The sequence below is a fragment of the Oncorhynchus kisutch genome, linkage group LG15 (assembly GCF_002021735.2).
Source record: "Oncorhynchus kisutch isolate 150728-3 linkage group LG15, Okis_V2, whole genome shotgun sequence".
Taxonomy (NCBI): Eukaryota; Metazoa; Chordata; class Actinopteri; order Salmoniformes; family Salmonidae; genus Oncorhynchus; species Oncorhynchus kisutch.
In genome coordinates, this window is record NC_034188.2 from 13,854,856 (window position 1) to 13,876,450 (window position 21,595).

General features: G+C 43.6%; 1 protein-coding gene across 2 annotated transcripts in view; it reads right to left on the reverse strand.

The window, feature by feature from the left end:
• The window catches only part of LOC109879192 (disintegrin and metalloproteinase domain-containing protein 19), a 50,376-nt gene that overhangs the window by 24,515 nt on the left and 4,266 nt on the right, over positions 1–21,595 (reverse strand). The window contains exon 3 of one of the 2 annotated variants that reach the window (XM_031789698.1): positions 19,029–19,099. In XM_031789698.1, coding sequence (XP_031645558.1) covers positions 19,029–19,099 — 71 coding nt within the window. Of the gene's footprint in view, positions 1–19,028; positions 19,103–21,595 lie in introns of both variants that reach the window. The other variant, XM_031789697.1, reaches the window with a different exon arrangement.

Sequence of the window (21,595 nt, forward strand, 5' to 3'; positions counted from 1 at the left end):
CACGGCAACTGGTTTAATACATTCACCTCTAAAGGTAAATCATTTACTTACATTCAGTAATGCTGCTCTGATTTGTCATCCTGAGTGTCCCAGATATAAAATATAGCATAGTTTTGTTTGATAAAATACATTTTATACTCAAATGTAGGAACTGGGTTCTACAGTTTGAACCCCTGCTGTCTCTGTATATTCCACTTTATTTAGAACGGCAAGCCAGACAAAATTAAACGGGCCTATTTATATAATGAATATGAATATGAATTATTATTGAACACGGGGTGAGCCATTCATACTAATGGCTCAACCCCGTGTTCAGAAATGGCAATTTCCCTTAATTCACATGACAAACTCTCACTTTCGGTTATTTGAATTTGAAATAATCTCCAAAATAACGAAATTTTTAAAACGAGCAATAGAAAGCTGGTTAAAATGTCAGTTTAATCCAACAGAAAAGACATAACTAATATAACAAATATTATGGTTAAACTCAAATATAATAATTGATTAAAAAAATATGTATTTTTCTTTTTCTATATGTAATCTTTGTAAATTATATTATAAATCGGACTAGGGGAGTTATGTTGCACATGCAGTTAACACAAATCTATGGAAATGTTTTCTCCAAAATTACAACTAACTGACTGCAGCATTACTGAAAAAATGGAGGCGGCAAGTGTAAAGCGGAAGAAGGTAAGGAAGTTGTCTGTCGGCCCTGCATTAAAGACCAAAATTGGCTAAAGTGATAAATTAAAAAGTATACCAGTTTCATTTAAGGACGAAAAATGTACAGCTGCACCATACAGGTTGCAAAAATAGTTGGGAAGAGATTTTAAATGTACCGATTCCATAGCACATGGTTTATGAACTGATACACAAAACGACACCGGATTCAAAACATAGAGTTTTTCAATTTAAATGATTATACAAAATTCTTGCAAGCAATTGAATGATGGCAGTTTTTGGTCGCAGGTTCAGGAATGGCTGAACAAATGTAACATTTCTTGGAGCTAACTCTGCAAATAGCACTGCTGGGTGATTTGATAAGTCATAGTCAATAGATCAATAATATAATAATACTCTTAGCAAAGGTGTTAATCTTTCATTTACAATCCGTAGAAACTGTGAGATTAGGAAGGTTCGGAACTTTTGTGAAAAATCACAGCACGGTTGTGATTGACTGGATGGTCTTCAGAGATAGATGGGAGGGGTTGAGGGGAGCTGAAGGCTGGGACTGGATGGTCTTCAGAGATAGATGGGAGGGGTTGAGGGGAGCTGAAGGCTGGGACTGGATGGTCTTCAGAGATAGATGGGAGGGGTTGAGGGGAGCTGAAGGCTGGGACTGGATGGTCTTCAGAGATAGATGGGAGGGGTTGAGGGGAGCTGAAGGCTGGGACTGTATGGTCTTCAGAGATAGATGGGAGGGGTTGAGGGGAGCTGAAGGCTGGGACTGGATGGTGTTCAGAGATAGATGGGAGGGGTTGAGGGGAGCTGAAGGCTGGGACTGTATGGTCTTCAGAGATAAATGGGAGGGGTTGAGGGGAGCTGAAGGCTGGGACTGGATGGTCTTCAGAGATAGATGGGAGGGGTTGAGGGGAGCTGAAGGCTGGGACTGGATGGTCTTCAGAGATAGATGGGAGGGGTTGAGGGGAGCTGAAGGCTGGGACTGGATGGTCTTCAGAGATAGATGGGAGGGGTTGAGGGGAGCTGAAGGCTGGGACTGGATGGTCTTCAGAGATAGATGGGAGGGGTTGAGGGGAGCTGAAGGCTGGGACTGGATGGTCTTCAGAGATAGATGGGAGGGGTTGAGGGGAGCTGAAGGCTGGGACTGTATGGTCTTCAGAGATAGATGGGAGGGGTTGAGGGGAGCTGAAGGCTGGGACTGGATGGTGTTCAGAGATAGATGGGAGGGGTTGAGGGGAGCTGAAGGCTGGGACTGTATGGTCTTCAGAGATAAATGGGAGGGGTTGAGGGGAGCTGAAGGCTGGGACTGGATGGTCTTCAGAGATAGATGGGAGGGGTTGAGGGGAGCTGAAGGCTGGGACTGGATGGTCTTCAGAGATAGATGGGAGGGGTTGAGGGGAGCTGAAGGCTGGGACTGGATGGTGTTCAGAGATAGATGGGAGGGGTTGAGGGGAGCTGAAGGCTGGGACTGGATGGTCTTCAGAGATAGATGGGAGGGGTTGAGGGGAGCTGAAGGCTGGGACTGGATGGTGTTCAGAGATAGATGGGAGGGGTTGAGGGAAGCTGAAGGCTGGGACTGGATGGTCTTCAGAGATAGATGGGAGGGGTTGAGGGGAGCTGAAGATTGGGAATAAAAAAACAAAAGATAACTAATGTAAAATATACTGTCTGTGAAATGTATGTAGTATGTATGAACTGGAAGATGAAGTAGAAGCCTAAGTATTGTTGTCCATTAGTTTACTCCAATTAGGGGAGGGGTGGAAAGGTTAGGGGAAAATAATAAAATATATTTAAATAAATATACAGAACCAGTCAAAAGTTTGGACACACCTACTCATTCTAGGGTTTTTCCTTATTTTTACTATTTTCTACACTGAAGAATAATAGTGAAGACATCAAAACTATGAAATAACATATATGGAATCATGTAAATTAAAATGTAAATGATATCCCATTCACCATTCAATCTCTTAGAAGGGGAGTGTACTACAAGAGAAAACAGGAGGAGTGGGGAAGAGGGGGGAGGAGGATGAGTGAGCATTTTTTGTCTCTCTCCTTTGGAATTCTGGGGCAGAGTAGAGAGAGGGGGGAGACAAGACCTGTTCCATCCCCAACAAACAACCACTCTGATGGTTATCAAGATACAACCTCCCTCCCTCCCTCCCTCCCTCCAGCACAGGCCACACACAGCCCCCAGCAGCACAACAGGTAACACATGAATACTCATTAGGGTTCACTGTATCTGGTTGACATCCCCCTGCACTGGGCAAAGGTAGACTGTGCTGCTATGACATTTATGTAGAGTCTGCAACCTTTCTCGCTCTCTCCCCCGTATCTCTCATGTAATCTTTTCCCTCTTCCTCCTCCTCCTTCTCTTCCTCCTCCTCCTCTCACCTCTGCTTTGAGAGCCGTCTCTCTCTCTCCTCTCTCCTTTTCTCTCATTCTCTCTTTCTCGTTTGCCTCTCTCCATCTTTCTCTCTCTTTTTATTATTTCTCTCTTGCTCTCTAACTTCTCCCTCTCTTTCCTCTCTCTCTCTCTTCTCTCCCTCTCTCTTTATCTGTGTGATACTAATCCCAGTCAGCTATCATCATGCTGAGCAGTACTGAGTTGGCAGTCCTTATGGGAGGTTAAAGCATGACACAGTGATGGTACTAGGGGAGGTTACAGCCTGACACAGTGATGGTACTAGGGGAGGTTACAGCCTGACACAGTGATGGTACTAGGGGAGGTTACAGCCTGACACAGTGATGGTACTAGGGGAGGTTACAGCCTGACACAGTGATGGTCCTAGGGGAGGTTACAGCCTGACACAGTGATGGTCCTAGGGGAGGTTACAGCCTGACACAGTGATGGTACTAGGTGAGTTTACAGCCTGTCACAGTGATGGTCCTAGGGGAGGTTACAGCCTGACACAGTGATGGTACTAGGTGAGTTTACAGCCTGTCACAGTGATGGTCCTAGGGGAGGTTACAGCCTGACACAGTGATGGTCCTTGGGGAGTTTACAGCCTGACACAGTGATGGTCCTAGGGGAGGTTACAGCTTGACACAGTGATGGTACTAGGTGAGTTTACAGCCTGTCACAGTGATGGTCCTAGGGGAGGTTACAGCCTGACACAGTGATGGTCCTGGGGGAGTTTACAGCCTGACACAGTGATGATCCTAGGGGAGGTTACAGCCTGACACAGTGATGATCCTAGGGGAGGTTACAGCCTGACACAGTGATGGTCCTAGGGGAGGTTATAGCCTGACACAGTGATGGTCCTAGGGGAGGTTACAGCCTGACACAGTGATGGTCCTAGGGGAGGTTACAGCCTGACACAGTGATGGTACTAGGTGAGTTTACAGCCTGACACAGTGATGGTCCTAGGGGAGGTTACAGCCTGACACAGGGATGGAGTGATGGTCCTAGGGGAGGTTACAGCCTGACACAGTGATGGTCCTAGGGGAGGTTACAGCCTGACACAGTGATGGTCCTAGGGGAGGTTACAGCCTGTCACAGTGATGGTCCTAGGGGAGTTTACAGCCTGTCACAGTGATGGTCCTAGGGGAGGTTACAGCCTGTCACAGTGATGGTCCTAGGGGAGGTTACAGCCTGTCACAGTGATGGTCCTAGGGGAGGCTACAGCCTGACACAGTGATGGTCCTAGGGGAGGCTACAGCCTGACACAGTGATGGTCCTAGGGGAGTTTACAGCCTGTCACAGTGATGATCCTAGGGGAGGTTACAGCCTGACACAGTGATGGAGTGATGGTCCTAGGGGAGGTTATAGCCTGACACAGTGATGGTACTAGGGGAGTTTACAGCCTGTCACAGTGATGGTCCTAGGGGAGGTTACAGCCTGACACAGTGATGGTCCTAGGGGAGGCTACAGCCTGACACAGTGATGGTCCTAGGGGAGGCTACAGCCTGACACAGTGATGGTCCTAAGGGAGGTTACAGCCTGACACAGTGATGGTCCTAGGGGAGTTTACAGCCTGACACAGTGATGGAGTGATGGTCCTAGGGGAGGTTATAGCCTGACACAGTGATGGTACTAGGGGAGGTTACAGCCTGACACAGTGATGGTACTAGGTGAGTTTACAGCCTGTCACAGTGATGGTCCTAGGGGAGGTTACAGCCTGACACAGTGATGGTCCTTGGGGAGTTTACAGCCTGACACAGTGATGGTCCTAGGGGAGGTTACAGCTTGACACAGTGATGGTACTAGGTGAGTTTACAGCCTGTCACAGTGATGGTACTAGGGGAGGTTACAGCCTGACACAGTGATGGTCCTGGGGGAGTTTACAGCCTGACACAGTGATGATCCTAGGGGAGATTACAGCCTGACACAGTGATGATCCTAGGGGAGGTTACAGCCTGACACAGTGATGGTCCTAGGGGAGGTTATAGCCTGACACAGTGATGGTCCTAGGGGAGGTTACAGCCTGACACAGTGATGGTCCTAGGGGAGGTTACAGCCTGACACAGTGATGGTACTAGGTGAGTTTACAGCCTGACACAGTGATGGTCCTAGGGGAGGTTACAGCCTGACACAGGGATGGAGTGATGGTCCTAGGGGAGGCTACAGCCTGACACAGTGATGGTCCTAGGGGAGGCTACAGCCTGACACAGTGATGGTCCTAGGGGAGTTTACAGCCTGTCACAGTGATGATCCTAGGGGAGGTTACAGCCTGACACAGTGATGATCCTAGGGGAGGTTACAGCCTGACACAGTGATGGTCCTAGGGGAGGTTATAGCCTGACACAGTGATGGTCCTAGGGGAGGTTACAGCCTGTCACAGTGATGGTCCTAGGGGAGGTTACAGCCTGTCACAGTGATGGTCCTAGGGGAGGCTACAGCCTGACACAGTGATGGTCCTAGGGGAGGCTACAGCCTGACACAGTGATGGTCCTAGGGGAGTTTACAGCCTGTCACAGTGATGATCCTAGGGGAGGTTACAGCCTGACACAGTGATGGAGTGATGGTCCTAGGGGAGGTTATAGCCTGACACAGTGATGGTACTAGGGGAGTTTACAGCCTGTCACAGTGATGGTCCTAGGGGAGTTTACAGCCTGACACAGTGATGGTCCTAGGGGAGGCTACAGCCTGACACAGTGATGGTCCTAGGGGAGGCTACAGCCTGACACAGTGATGGTCCTAGGGGAGGTTACAGCCTGACACAGTGATGGTCCTAGGGGAGTTTACAGCCTGACACAGTGATGGAGTGATGGTCCTAGGGGAGGTTATAGCCTGTCACAGTGATGGTACTAGGGGAGGTTACAGCCTGTCACAGTGATGGTCCTAGGGGAGGCTACAGCCTGACACAGTGATGGTACTAGGTGAGTTTACAGCCTGTCACAGTGATGGTCCTAGGGGAGGCTACAGCCTGACACAGTGATGGTCCTAGGGGAGGCTACAGCCTGACACAGTGATGGTCCTAGGGGAGGTTATAGCCTGACACAGTGATGGTACTAGGTGAGTTTACAGCCTGTCACAGTGATGGTCCTGGGGGAGGTTATAGCCTGACAGTGATGGGTCTGACTCCTGACACTACAGTTACAAACACACAGACACAACATGTAATTAAGATGGTACAGGAAACAGTTCTCTGTCTCTCTCTCTTTTGCAGAACATTTACAAGGTTTAAAACGTATTTCTGACAAGTTATAAATAGCTCTCTAATGTATGCAATGACTGACATGACAAGAGGAACTGACGATGCAATACCCAATTTCGAAATTGCAGCTTGTGCAGTTTACTATTACAACTTTCAAGAGTAGGTTGAAAGCCAGACTGAGTTCCTTTATTTTGTTGTTGAGTGTATGTGCGATGGGGATGAGGAAAGATGGATAGAGAGAGAGGGGGATGAGGAAAGATGGATAGAGAGAGAGGGGGATGAGGAAAGATGGATAGATGTGGATAGAGAAAGAGGGGGATTAGGAAAGATGGATAGATGTGGATAGAGAAAGAGGGGGATTAGGAAAGATGGATAGATGTGGATAGAGAAAGAGGGGGATTAGGAAAGATGGATAGATGTGGATAGAGAAAGAGGGGGATTAGGAAAGATGGATAGATGTGGATAGAGAGAGAGGGGGATGAGGAAAGATGGATAGATGTGGATAGAGAGAGAGGGGGATGAGGAAAGATGGATAGATGTGGATAGAGAGAGAGGGGGATGAGGAAAGATGGATAGATGTGGATAGAGAGAGAGGGGGATGAGGAAAGATGGATAGATGTGGATAGAGAGAGAGGGGGATTAGGAAAGATCGATAGATGTGGATAGAGAGAGAGGGGGATTAGGAAAGATGGATAGATGTGAATAGAGAGAGAGGGGGATGAGGAAAGATGGATAGATGTGGATAGAGAGTTAGGGGGATTAGGAAAGATGGATAGATGTGGATAGAGAGAGAGGGTGATTAGGAAAGATGGATAGATGTAGATAGAGAGAGAGGGGGATTAGGAAAGATGGATAGATGTGAATAGAGAAAGAGGGGGATGAGGAAAGATGGATAGATGTGGATAGAGAGAGAGGGGGATTAGGAAAGATGGATAGATGTGGATAGAGAGAGAGGGGGATTAGGAAAGATGGATAGATGTGAATAGAGAAAGAGGGGGATGAGGAAAGATGGATAGATGTGGATAGAGAGAGGGGGGGATGAGAAAAGTTGGATAGATGTGGATAGAGAGAGAGGGGGATTAGGAAAGATGGATAGATGTGGATAGAGAGAGAGGGGGATTAGGAAAGATGGATAGATGTGGATAGAGAGAGAGGGGGATTAGGAAAGATGGATAGATGTGGATAGAGAAAGAGGGGGATGAGGAAAGATGGATAGATGTGGATAGAGAGAGAGGGGGATGAGGAAAGATGGATAGATGTGGATAGAGAGAGGGGGGGATGAGGAAAGATGGATAGATGTGGATAGAGAGAGAGGGGGATGAGGAAAGATGGATAGAGAGAGAGGGGGATGAGGAAAGATGGATAGATGTGGATAGAGAGGGGGGGGATGAGGAAAGATGGATAGATGTGAATAGAGAGAGAGGGGGATGAGGAAAGATGGATAGAGAGAGAGGGGGATGAGGAAAGATGGATAGATGTGGATAGAGAGAGAGGGGGATGAGGAAAGATGGATAGATGTGGATAGAGAGAGGGGGGATGAGGAAAGATGGATAGATGTGAATAGAGAGAGGGGGATGAGGAAAGATGGATAGAGAGAGAGGGGGATGAGGAAAGATGGATAGATGTGGATAGAGAGAGAGGGGGAAAAGGGGCGGGTCAGTGGGTCGCATTCTGTCCTGGTATCAGATGACATCATCAGGGTCTCTCAGTGTGTGTGTGTGTGTGTGTGTGTGTGTGTGTGTGTGACTTCACTAGAGCTAAATGGAGGGGGGGCAGGGGATGACGCAACTAGAGGCTACTCAGAAATGAATGATGAAGGGGCTTTTATGGCAGAGCCAGGAGGATGTGTGTGTGTGTGTGTGTGTGTGTGTGTGTGTGTGTGTGTGTGTGTGTGTGTGTGTGTGTGTGTGTGTGTGTGTGTGGGGGGGTGGGTGTCAGACTGTCTTAGCCGGGGGTCAAGCTAAAGTCACACAAGCACATAGATCTGTAGCGGTGAAAGACTAAACATCAACTGAAAGAAAGAAAGAAAGAAAGAAAGACAAGCAAACATACCAAAGTCACAGAGAGAAGAGATGTCTCTGTTATATATCAAACGTACCAAAGTCACAGAGAGAAGAGATGTCTCTGTTATATATCAAACGTACCAAAGTCACAGAGAGAAGAGATGTCTCTGTTATATAGCAAACGTACCAAAGTCACAGTGAGAAGAGATGTCTCTGTTATATATCAAACGTACCAAAGTCACAGTGAGAAGAGATGTCTCTGTTATATATCAAACGTACCAAAGTCACAGAGAGAAGAGATGTCTCTGTTATATATCAAACGTACCAAAGTCACAGTGAGAAGAGATGTCTCTGTTATATATCAAACTTACCAAAGTCACAGAGAGAAGAGATGTCTCTGTTATATATCAAACGTACCAAAGTCACAGAGAGAAGAGATGTCTCTGTCTGGTGTCTCGTCTGGTGTCTGTTTGGTGTGGCGTCTATCTGGTGTCTGTCTGGTCTGGTTTCTGTCTGTCTGGTTTCTGTCTCTGTGTGTGGTCATCATTCTCTACATTCTGACTGTACAGTGGGGGACTTGTGATGACCTGAAGCTTAAACTACTCTACTGGGAAAAGGATGAGAGGAGAGGTGAGAAGAGGGGTGGAGAGAGAGGAGAGGGGATGAGAGGGGATGATGGAGGAGTGGGGTGGAGAGGATAGGAGTGGAAAGGAGTGGACAGAGGAGAATGGTGGACAGAGAAGAGGGTTGGACAGAGGAGAGGGTTGGACAGAGAAAAGGAGAGGGCTGGCCAGAGGAAATGGGTGGACATAGGAGAGGGGTGGACAGAGGAGAGGGCTGGACAGAGCAGAGGGTTGGACAGAGGAGAGGGCTGGACAGAGAAAAGGAGGGGCTGGCCAGAGGAAATGGGTGGACATAGGAGAGGGGTGGACAGAGGAGAGGGTTGGACAGAGGAAATGGCTGGACAGAGGAGAGGGCTGGACAGAGGAGAGGGTTGGACAGAGGAGAGGGTTGGACAGAGGAAATGGGTGGACAGAGGAGAGGTCTGGACAGAGGAGAGGTGTGGACAGGGGAGAGGGTTGGACAGAGGAGAGGGTTGGACAGATGAAATGGGTAGACAGAGGAGAGGTCTGGACAGAGGAGAGGGTTGGACAGAGGAAATGGGTGGACAGAGGAGAGGTCTGGACAGAGGAGAGGGGTGGACAAAGGAGAGGGTTGGACAGAGGAGAGGGCTGGACAGAGGAGAGGGTTGGACAGAGGAAATGGGTGGACAGAGGAGAGGGCTGGACAGAGAAAAGGAGGGGCTGGCCAGAGGAAATGGGTGGACATAGGAGAGGGGTGGACAGAGGAGAGGGTTGGACAGAGGAAATGGCTGGACAGAGGAGAGGGCTGGACAGAGGAGAGGGCTGGACAGAGGAGAGGGCTGGACAGAGGAGAGGGCTGGACAGAGGAGAGGGGTGGACAGAGGAGAGGGTTGGACAGAGGAAATGGGTGGACAGAGGAAAGGGTTGGACAGAAGAGAGGGTTGGACAGAGGAGTTCTATTGTCAAGGCAGAGGGTTAATGTACTGTAAGAATGGAGTAGGGAGGGAGGCGAGGTTTTAAAAAATATATATATTTCACCTTTATTTAACCAGGTAGGCTAGTTGAGAACAAGTTCTCATTTACAATTGCGACCTGGCCAAGATAAAGCAAAGCAGTTCGACAGATACAACAACACAGAGTTACACATGGAGTAAAACAAACATACAGTCAATAATACAGTAGAAACAAGTCTATATACAATGTGAGCAAATGAGGTGAGAAGGGAGGTAACAGCAAAAAAGGCCATGGTGGCGAAGTAAATACAATATAGCAAGTAAAACACTGGAATGGTAGATTTGCAATGGAAGAATGTGCAAAGTAGAAATAAAAATAAGGGGGTGCAAAGGAGCAAAATAAATAAATAAATTCAAATTAAATACAGTTGAGAAAGAGGTAGTTGTGCAGGTGAGGTGCAGGGGGAACAGGACAATAAACAGATTTGAAAACCACATAACCCTCCCCCCGCGACCGACCAAATGTCTCCTCTCATTTCTTAACTCCCCCCGTCTTTCCTGACCTCTAACCTTCTCTTGTCCTTCCATGTCTCTCTTTCTCCCTCTCCATCTTTCCGTTTCTCTCTCTCTGCTTCTCTCTCTGTCTCTCTCTGAGTCAGCAGCACAGCCCCGCCTGACTCTTAACCAAATCACCGTCCCCCTCTGGCCCCAACACAGCCTTTCATTAGACTAAAAGCCCTGCAACACTCTCACACACACACACACACACACACACACACACACACACACACACACACACACACACACACACACACACACACACACACACACACACACACACACACACACACACACACACACACACACACACACACACACACACACACACACACACACACATACACACACAAATTCACAGCAGGTTTATTATTAAGTGATTCAAAGACAAGAGCAAAGGAGACAGACTGAAATAGAGAAGGAGAGAGGGAGGAGACATAAGGTGATAGAGATGGGAAGAGAGAGAGAATGAGAGTGGGAGGGGAAGAGAGAGAGAATGAGAGAGGGAGGAGACATAAGGTGATAGAGATGGGAAGAGAGAGAGAATGAGAGTGGGAGGGGAAGAGAGAGAGAATGAGAGAGGGAGGAGACATAAGGTGATAGAGATGGGAAGAGAGAGAGAATGAGAGTGGGAGGGGAAGAGAGAGAGAATGAGAGAGGGAGGAGACATAAGGTGAGGGGAAGAGAGAGAGAAGGACAGCTGGACAACAGGAAAGGAGATGAAAGGAAATAATGATCAAGGTAGAAAGAAGGAGAGAAAACTTAATCTCCTTTATTCCCTCAACCTGATGATAAACATCCATTGACTGGAGGCTGGTGAGACTAGGACTGGAGGCTGGTGAGGTTTAGAACTGGAGCAGGGGGATAAGGCTGGTGAGGTTTAGGACTGGAGCAGGGGATAGGGCTGGTGAGGTATAGGACTGGAGCAGGGGGATGAGGCTGGTGAGGTCTAGGACTGGAGCAGGGGAATAAGGCTGGTGAGGTATAGGACTGGAGCAGGGGGATAAGGCTGGTGAGGTCTAGGACTGGAGCAGGGGATAATGCTGGTGAGGTATAGGACTGGAGCAGGGGGATAAGGCTGGTGAGGTCTAGGACTGGAGCAGGGGATAAGGCTGGTGAGGTATAGGACTGGAGCAGGGGGATAAGGCTGGTGAGGTCTAGGACTGGAGCAGGGGATAAGGCTGGTGAGGTCTAGGACTGGAGCAGGGGGATAAGGCTGGTGAGGTCTAGGACTGGAGCAGGGGATAAGGCTGGTGAGGTCTAGGACTGGAGGCTGGTGAGGTCTAGGACTGGAGCAGGGGGATAAAGCTGGTGAGGTCTAGGACTGGAGCAGGGGATAGGGCTGGTGAGGTATAAGACTGGAGCAGGGGATAAGGCTGGTGAGGTCTAGGACTGGAGCAGGGGGATGAGGCTGGTGAGGTTTAGGACTGGAGCAGGGGGATGAGGCTGGTGAGGTTTAGGACTGGAGCTGGGGATAAGGCTGGTGAGGTTTAGGACTGGAGCAGGGGATAAGGCTGGTGAGGTCTAGGACTGGAGCAGGGGGATAAGGCTGGTGAGGTCTAGGACTGGAGGCTGGTGAGGTCTAGGACTGGAGCATGGGGATAAAGGTAAAGGACTGGGGTAAAGGACTGGGGTAAAGGACTGGGTTAAACAGGACTGGGTTAAAGAGGACTGGGTTAAAGAGGACTGGGTTAAAGAGGACTGGGTTAAAGAGGACTGGGTTAAAGGACTGGGGTAAAGGACTGGGTTAAACAGGACTGGGTTAAATAGGACTGGGTTAAAGAGGACTGGGGTAAAGGACTGGGTTAAACAGGACTGGGGTAAAGGACTGGGTTAAACAGGACTGGGTTAAATAGGACTGGGTTAAAGAGGACTGGGGTAAAGAGGACTGGGGTAAAGGACTGGGTTAAAGAGGACTGGGGTAAAGAGGACTGGGTTAAAGGACTGGGGTAAAGGACTGGGTTAAACAGGACTGGGTTAAATAGGACTGGGTTAAAGAGGACTGGGGTAAAGGACTGGGTTAAACAGGACTGGGTTAAAGAGGACCGGGGTAAAGGACTGGGTTAAACAGGACTGGGGTAAAGGACTGGGTTAAACAGGACTGGGGTAAAGGACTGGGTTAAACAGGACTGGGTTAAATAGGACTGGGTTAAAGAGGACTGGGGTAAAGAGGACTGGGGTAAAGAGGACTGGGGTAAAGAGGACTGGGGTAAAGGACTGGGGTAAAGGACTGGGTTAAAGAGGACTGGGGTAAAGAGGACTGGGGTAAAGAGGACTGGGGTAAAGAGGACTGGGGTAAAGAGGACTGGGTTAAAGAGGACTGGGTTAAAGAGGACTGGGGTAAAGAGGACTGGGGTAAAGAGGACTGGGGTAAAGAGGACTGGGGTAAAGAGGACTGGGTTAAAAAGGACTGGGGTAAAGAGGACTGGGGTAAAGAGGACTGGGGTAAAGAGGACTGGGTTAAAGAGGACTGGGTTAAAGAGGACTGGGTTAAAGAGGACTGGGGTAAAGGACTGGGGTAAAGAGGACTGGGGTAAAGAGGACTGGGTTAAACAGGACTGGGTTAAAGAGGACTGGGGTAAAGAGGACTGGGGTAAAGGACTGGGGTAAAGAGGACTGGGTTAAAGAGGACTGGGGTAAAGAGGACTGGGGTAAAGAGGACTGGGGTAAAGGACTGGGGTAAAGGACTGGGTTAAACAGGACTGGGTTAAAGAGGACTGGGGTAAAACGTTATTTGGGTAAAGGACTGGGGTAGAAGACTGGGGTAAAAAGGACTAGGGTAAAAAGGACTGGGGTAAAGAGATATTTGGGTAGAGGACTGGGGTAGAAGACTGGGGTAAAGAGGACTGGGGTAAAAACGACTGGGGTAAAGAGATCTTTGGGTAGAGGACTGGGGTACAGAGGACTTGGGTAAAGAGGACTGGGGTAAAAAGGACTGGGGTAAAGAGATCTTTGGGTAAAGGACTGAGGTAAAAAGGACTGGGGTAAAGAGATCTTTGGGTAGAGGACTGGGGTAAAGAGGACTGGGGTAGAAGACTGGGGTAAAGAGGACTGGGGTAAAGAGATATTTGGGTAAAGGACTGGGGTAAAAAGGACTGGGGTAAAGAGATCTTTGGGTAGAGGACTGGGGTAAAGAGGACTAGAGTAGAAGACTGGGGTAAAAAGGACTGGGTAAAGGACTGGGGTAAAGAGATCTTTGGGTAGAGGACTGCTGTAGAGGGCTGGGCTAGAGGGGTAGAGGACTGGGGTAGAAGACTGGGGTAAAAAGGACTAGGGTAAAAAGGACTGGGTAAACGACTGGGGTAAAGAGGACTGGGGTAGAAGACTGGGGTAAAGAGGACTGGGGTAAAAAGGACTGGGGTAAAGAGATCTTTGGGTAGAGGACTGCTGTAGAGGGCTGGGGTAGAGGGGTAGAGGACTGGGGTAAAGAGGACTGGGGTAGAAGACTGGGGTAAAAAGGACTGGGGTAAAGGGATCTTTGGGTAGAGGACTGCTGTAGAGGGCTGGGGTAGAGGGGTAGAGGACTGGGGTAGGGGTTGACGTAGGGGTACAAGAGTGGGTTGGGACTGGGGCTTGGGCTGGGAGAAGGCTTTCTTTTCTAGGGTCCTCTGAGGATGTTGAGCAGTAAGATTACTAAAGCACAACCTCAGTAAAATAGTACCTCTCTTATCTCATTTCAAAGAATGTCTGCTAATGACACACACACACACACACACACACACACACACACACACACACACACACACACACACACACACACACACACACACACACACACACACACACACACACACACACACACACACCCTGATGTTAATCACTCCCCCAGCTGTAATGTGACCACCTGCTGGGGCCTTCTCCCTGAGGGGAGAGTCAGCCAGACACAGCGGAGTCACACTCTTTCTCTCTCTCTGTGTGTGTGTGTGTGTGTGTGTGTGTGTGTGTGTGTGTGTGTGTGTGTGTGTGTGTGTGTGTGTGTGTGTGTGTGTGTCACCGGTCACCACCATAACTTTATTCAACAGGTTTAATCCTACTCCCCACCCCTCATTTTTAACTGATGTTGTCCACTGTCAGAACGGGTTGTCTTTCCATTATGTTTGTTAATAGAAATACATTCCATACCATTCCATGCGTGACATTCCTATCCTAAAGGTGGAAGTCTGCTGTTCCCTGGAAGTTAATGCAATCCCTCCCTCTGTATTGTGGCCATAGGGACTCAGTCATTGTGTTGTTAGCCAGATGATCTGAGAGACTGTGACACGGGTCAATGTGTTGTTAGCCAGATGATCTGAGAGACTGTGACACGGGTCAATGTGTTGTTAGCCAGATGATCTGAGAGACTGTGACACGGGTCAATGTGTTGTTAGCCAGATGATCTGAGAGACTGTGACACGGGTCAATGTGTTGTTAGCCAGATGATCTGAGAGACTGTGACACGGGTCATTGTGTTGTTAGCCAGATGATCTGAGAGACTGTGACACGGGTCAATGTGTTGTTAGCCAGATGATCTGAGAGACTGTGACACGGGTCATTGTGTTGTTAGCCAGATGATCTGAGAGACTGTGATACGGGTCAATGTGTTGTTAGCCAGATGATCTGAGAGACTGTGATACGGGTCAATGTGTTGTTAGCCAGATTATCTGAGAGACTGTGACACGGGTCAATGTGTTGTTAGCCATTACAGCATCAATGTTGACAGAAAAATATCCTTCCTCTAAGTCATTTTCTTTTCCTCTAATCACCAGTATTCATCTGTCCATCACTACTTTCAACAGATGGAGAAGATAGTCACTTCCTGTTTCCCCTCAGGTGACATCCCTCTATCTTTCTCTACTCCATCCCCCTCTCCCTCCCTCCATCCCTATGTAAAACATATGTTCACTTTGACATCTGTCTAACTAAACTCAAACATATGGGATAGCCTGAAGGATGAGGTCTGAGACTCCCTTTCTCTCTGTGGGTGTGTGTGGTATAGTACAGTATAGTACAGTGTGATACAGCATGTTATGGTATAGTACAGCATGTTATGGTATAGTACAGCATGTTATGGTATAGTACAGTATGTTATGCTATAGTACAGTACAGGATGTTATGGTATAATAACAGCATGTTATGGTATAATAACAGCATGTTATGGTATAGTACATCATGTTATGGTATAATAACAGTATTTTATGGTATAGTACACCATGTTATGGTATAGTACAGTATGTTATGGTATAGTACAGTGTGATACAGCATGTTATGGTATAGTACAGCATGTTATGCTATAGTGCAGCATGTTATGGTATAATAACAGCATGTTATGGTATAGTAGAGCATGTTATGGTATAGTACAGTATGTTATGGTATAGTACATCATGTAATGGTATAATAACAGTATTTTATGGTATAGTACACCATGTTATGGTATAGTACAGTATGTTATGGTATAGTACAGTGTGATACAGCATGTTATGGTATAGTACAGCATGTTATGCTATAGTGCAGCATGTTATGGTATAATAACAGCATGTTATGGTATAGTAGAGCATGTTATGGTATAGTACAGTATGTTATGGTATAGTACATCATGTTATGGTATAATACACCATGTTATGGTATAGTACAGTATGTTATGGTATAGTACATCATGTTATGGTATAATAACAGCATGTTATGGTATAGTACAGTATGTTATGGTATAATAACATCATGTTATGGTATAGTACAGTATGTTATGGTATAGTACAGTATGTTATGGTATAATAACAGCATGTTATGGTATAGTACAGTATGTTATGGTATAGTACAGTATGTTATGGTATAGTACAGTATGTTATGGTATAGTACAGTGTGTTATGGTATAATAACAGCATGTTATGGTATAGTACAGTATGTTATGGTATAGTACAGTATGTTATGGTATAGTACAGTACAGCATGTTATGGTATAATAACAGCATGTTATGGTATAGTACAGCATGTTATGGTATAGTACAGCATGTTATGGTATAATACAGTAATGTATGGTATAGTACATCATGTTATGGTATAATAACAGTATTTTATGGTATAGTACACCATGTTATGGTATAGTACAGTATGTTATGGTATAGTACAGTGTGATACAGCATGTTATGGTATAGTACAGCATGTTATGCTATAGTGCAGCATGTTATGGTATAATAACAGCATGTTATGGTATAGTAGAGCATGTTATGGTATAGTACAGTATGTTATGGTATAGTACATCATGTTATGGTATAATACACCATGTTATGGTATAGTACAGTATGTTATGGTATAGTACATCATGTTATGGTATAATAACAGCATGTTATGGTATAGTACAGTATGTTATGGTATAATAACATCATGTTATGGTATAGTACAGTATGTTATGGTATAGTACAGTATGTTATGGTATAATAACAGCATGTTATGGTATAGTACAGTATGTTATGGTATAGTACAGTATGTTATGGTATAGTACAGTATGTTATGGTATAGTACAGTGTGTTATGGTATAATAACAGCATGTTATGGTATAGTACAGTATGTTATGGTATAGTACAGTATGTTATGGTATAGTACAGTACAGCATGTTATGGTATAGTACAGCATGTTATGGTATAGTACATCATGTTATGGTATAATAACAGCATGTTATGGTATAGTACAGCATGTTATGGTATAGTACAGCATGTTATGGTATAGTACAGCATGTTATGGTATAGTACAGTAATGTATGGTATAGTAAATCATGTTATGGTATAATAACAGCATGTTATGGTATAGTACAGTATGTTATGGAATAATACAGTAAGGTATGGTATAGTAAAGCATGTTATGGTATAGTACAGCATGTTATGGTATAATAACAGTATGTTATGGTATAGTACAGCATGTTATGGTATAATAACAGTATGTTATGGTATAATAACAGCATGTTATGGTATAATAACAGCATGTTATGGTATAGTACATCATGTTATGGTATAATAACAGCATGTTATGGTATAATAACAGTATGTTATGGTATAGTACATCATGTTATGGTATAATAACAGTATGTTATGGTATAGTAACAGCGTGTTATGGTATAATAACAGTATGTTATGGTATAAAATCAGCATGTTATGGTATAATAACAGTATGTTATGGTATAGTACATCATGTTATGGTATAATACACCATGTTATGGTATAGTACAGTATTTTATGGTATAGTACAGCATGTTATGGTATAATACAGTATGTTATGGTATAATACAGTATGTTATGGTATAATACAGTATGTTATGGTATAATACAGTATGTTATGAAATAATACAGTAATGTATGGTATGGTACAGTATTGTATGGTATGGTACAGTATGCTATGGAACAGTACAGTAAGGTATGGTATAGAACAGTGTCATGACGTTGGCCTGGGGGTAGGTTTATGACAGTCATAATACCTCTTTCCCCCTTTTTCCTCTCTCTACCCTACTGATGTTACATTTGCAAACCCCTTTGGTTAACATAGAGATTCTGGGAACATCAGAAGGTTGGGGGAAATTAACTATATTCTGGTAATCCGACCAATTGAAAATATGCGGTGGTACTTAATGAATATGATGTCAGTTCGGTTGTCATCTGAGACATTCTCATCAATGATAAGGTGAAATAAACTCTAAAGTGGAAAGTCTACACATCAGAGTTATCGGATTCACGTGGAATTGTTGTTCAGTTTAAATGTTTGAATATGAAATTATTCGTGACGGGATGAAATATAATTTTAGCTTCTAAAATGTGAGAATTGGGTTTTTACAAGGTTAGGGCTCTGCTCAATCAGTGGGCTATAAAACTTGTCAAACACGCCCTCCTCTCCCTTCCTATATAAAGCCTTGACGACAATGTAACCTCCTGTTCCGAGGATGTGAGGACGACGGTCCGATGTCAGAATGGTTCAGATAATAACTACAGAACGAAGCCGACATCAGCATGAGCTTTGGTTACGAATGGTATGAACTCTGAACTCTTATTCACTACAGAAGTGATACCTCCTAGCCGTTGAGTTAGCAACAGCCGCTGCAAACGAGGGTTAGGAAGAACCGACAGAGTATCCCGTCTATCACACAATGACGTTACTACAACGTACCCAATTGACCACCAGAGACATTCTTCAAAGGACTCGGTTTGGCAACACGGCCTTCCATCTACCACCAACCTACCGAAGCGCAGCTCAGAGTAAATATTTATTGCATTTTACTTTTCCAAATGGGCGATAATTTAGAATGCATAAGATATTGTATTTACGATAGCACAGCTATTTGCATTGCTGATTCAACTTGTTAGCCAGGGTTCGTGCAGATAACCAAGAATTTACAACTTTCAGATGAGACTGAATTAAGATGACGATTAATATTTACTGCTATTGATGTAAAATATTACTAGGTCTTTAAGAATTTATTCGGAAGATAACAGCTCTATAAATATTATTTTGTGGTGCCTGACTCTCTAGTTAATTACACTTACATGATTAGCTCAATCAGGTAATATTAATTACGGAGAAATTATTTTATAGAATTATATAGAATTATTTTATAGAATTGCATGTCATATCACTTAATCCGGCATAGCCAAAGACACGACAACAGTATGGTATGGTACAGTAAGGTTCTTACTCATTCCTGTGCAGACGGAGTGTCATCTCCTCTCCCTCAGCTGTGATGAGGACCTCTGCCTCAGACGGGTGCTGCTGGGTAGAAAAGCAGAGAAATAGAATAATATCTCTCTAGCATTATATCTAACATTATATCTCTAGCATTATATCTCTCTAGCATCATCTCTAACATTATATATCTCTAGCATCAGCTCTTTCTAACATTATATCTAACATTACATCTCTCTAGCATTATATCTTACATTATATCTCCATAGCATTATATCTAACATTATATCTCTCTAGCATCATCTCTAACATTATATCTCTCTAACATTATATCTCTCTAGCATCATATCTAACATTATATCTCTAGCATTATATCTCTCTAGCATTATATCTCTCTAACATCATCTCTATCTAACATTATATCTCTCTAGCATTATATCTCTCTAACATCATCTCTAACATTATATATCTCTAGCATCAGCTCTTTCTAACATTATATCTAACATTACATCTCTCTAGCATCATCTCTATCTAACATTATATCTCCATCTAGCATTATATCTCTCTAACATCATCTCTATCTAACATCATATCTCTCTAGCATTATATCTAACATTTTATATCTCTAACATCATCTCTATCTAACATTATATCTCTCTAGCATTATATCTCCATAGCATTATATCTAACATTTTATATCTCTAACATCATCTCTATCTAACATTACATCTCTCTAGCATTATATCTAACATTTTATATCTCTAACATTATATCTCTCTAACATTATATCTCTCTAGCATTATATCTCTCTAGCATTATATCTCACTAACATATCTCACTGACGTTATATCTCTCTGACGTTATATCTATCTAACATTATATCTTTCTAACATTATATCTCTCTAGCATTATATCTATCTAGCATTTTATCTCTCTAGCATCATCTCTATCTAACATTATATCTCTCTAGCATTATATCTAACATTATATCTTTCTAGCATCATCTCTATCTAACATTGTATCTCTCTAGCATTATATCTAACATTATATCTCTCTAGCATCATCTCTATCGAACATTATATCTCTCTAGCATTATATTTCCATAGCATTATATCTAACATTATATCTCTAGCATCATATCTCTCTAGCATTATATCTCTAACGTTATATCTCTCTAACGTTATATATCTCTAGCATTATATCTCTCTAACATTATATATCTCTAGCATTATATCTCTAACATTATATATCTCTAGCATTATATCTCTCTAACATTATATATCTCTAGCATTATATCTCTCTAACATTATATCTCTAACATTATATCTCTAAAATTATATCTCTCTAACATCATATCTCTGGCATTATATCTCTCTAACATGATTCTTTAACATTATATCTCTAGCATCATATCTCTCGAACATTATATCTCTCTAACCTTATAAATAACAGTATATCTCTCTAACATTACATCTACAATGATATCTCTCTAACATTCTCTCTAACATTATATCTAACATTATATCTCTCTAAACTTACAAATAATGGTATATCTCTCTAACATTCTCTCTAACATTACATCTAAAATTATATCTCTATAACATTCTCTATAACATTACATCTCTCTAAACTTACAAATAATGGTATATCTCTCTAACATAATATCTAAAATTATAGATCTCTAGCATTATATCGAACAATATATATATTTCTAACATTATATCTCTTTAGCATTATATCTCTCTAGCATTATATCTCTAGCATTATATCTCTTTAGCATTATATCGCTTTAGCATTATATCTCTCTAGCATTATATCGCTTTAGCATTATATCTCTTTAGCATTATATCGCTTTAGCATTATATCTCTCTAGCATTATATCGCTTTAGCATTATATGTAACATTATATCTGAAATGATATCTCTGGCATTATATCTTTCTAGCATTATATCTCTAACATTATATCTCTAGCATTATATCTCTAGCATTATATCTCTCTAGCATTATATCTAAAATTACATATCTCTAGCATTATATCTCTAACATTATATCTCTAGCATTATATCTCTCTAGCATTATATCTCTCTAGCATTATATCTCTCTAGCATTATATCTCTCTAGCATTATCTCTAACATTATCTCTCTTTAACAGTATATCACTCTAACATTATATCTCTCTAACATTATATCTCTCTAGCATTATATCTCTCTAACATTATATCTCTCTAACATTATATCTCTCTAGCATTATATCTCTCTAGCATTATATCTCTCTAGCATTTACATATAACATTATATCTCAAATGATATCTCTGGCATTATATCTTTCTAGCATTATATTGAACATTATATCTAAAATTACATATCTCTAGCATTACATATAACATTATATCTCTCCTAAATTAAATCTCTCTAATGTTGTATCTAGCATTATATCTAACATTTTATGCAAAATTATATCTCTCTAGCACACTGGTTCTCAATCCTGGTCCGGGGGACCCAAAGGGGTGCACATTTTTTTCCCTACCAAGCAATACAGCTGATTCAAATGATCAACTCATCAAAAAGCTTGAATCATTT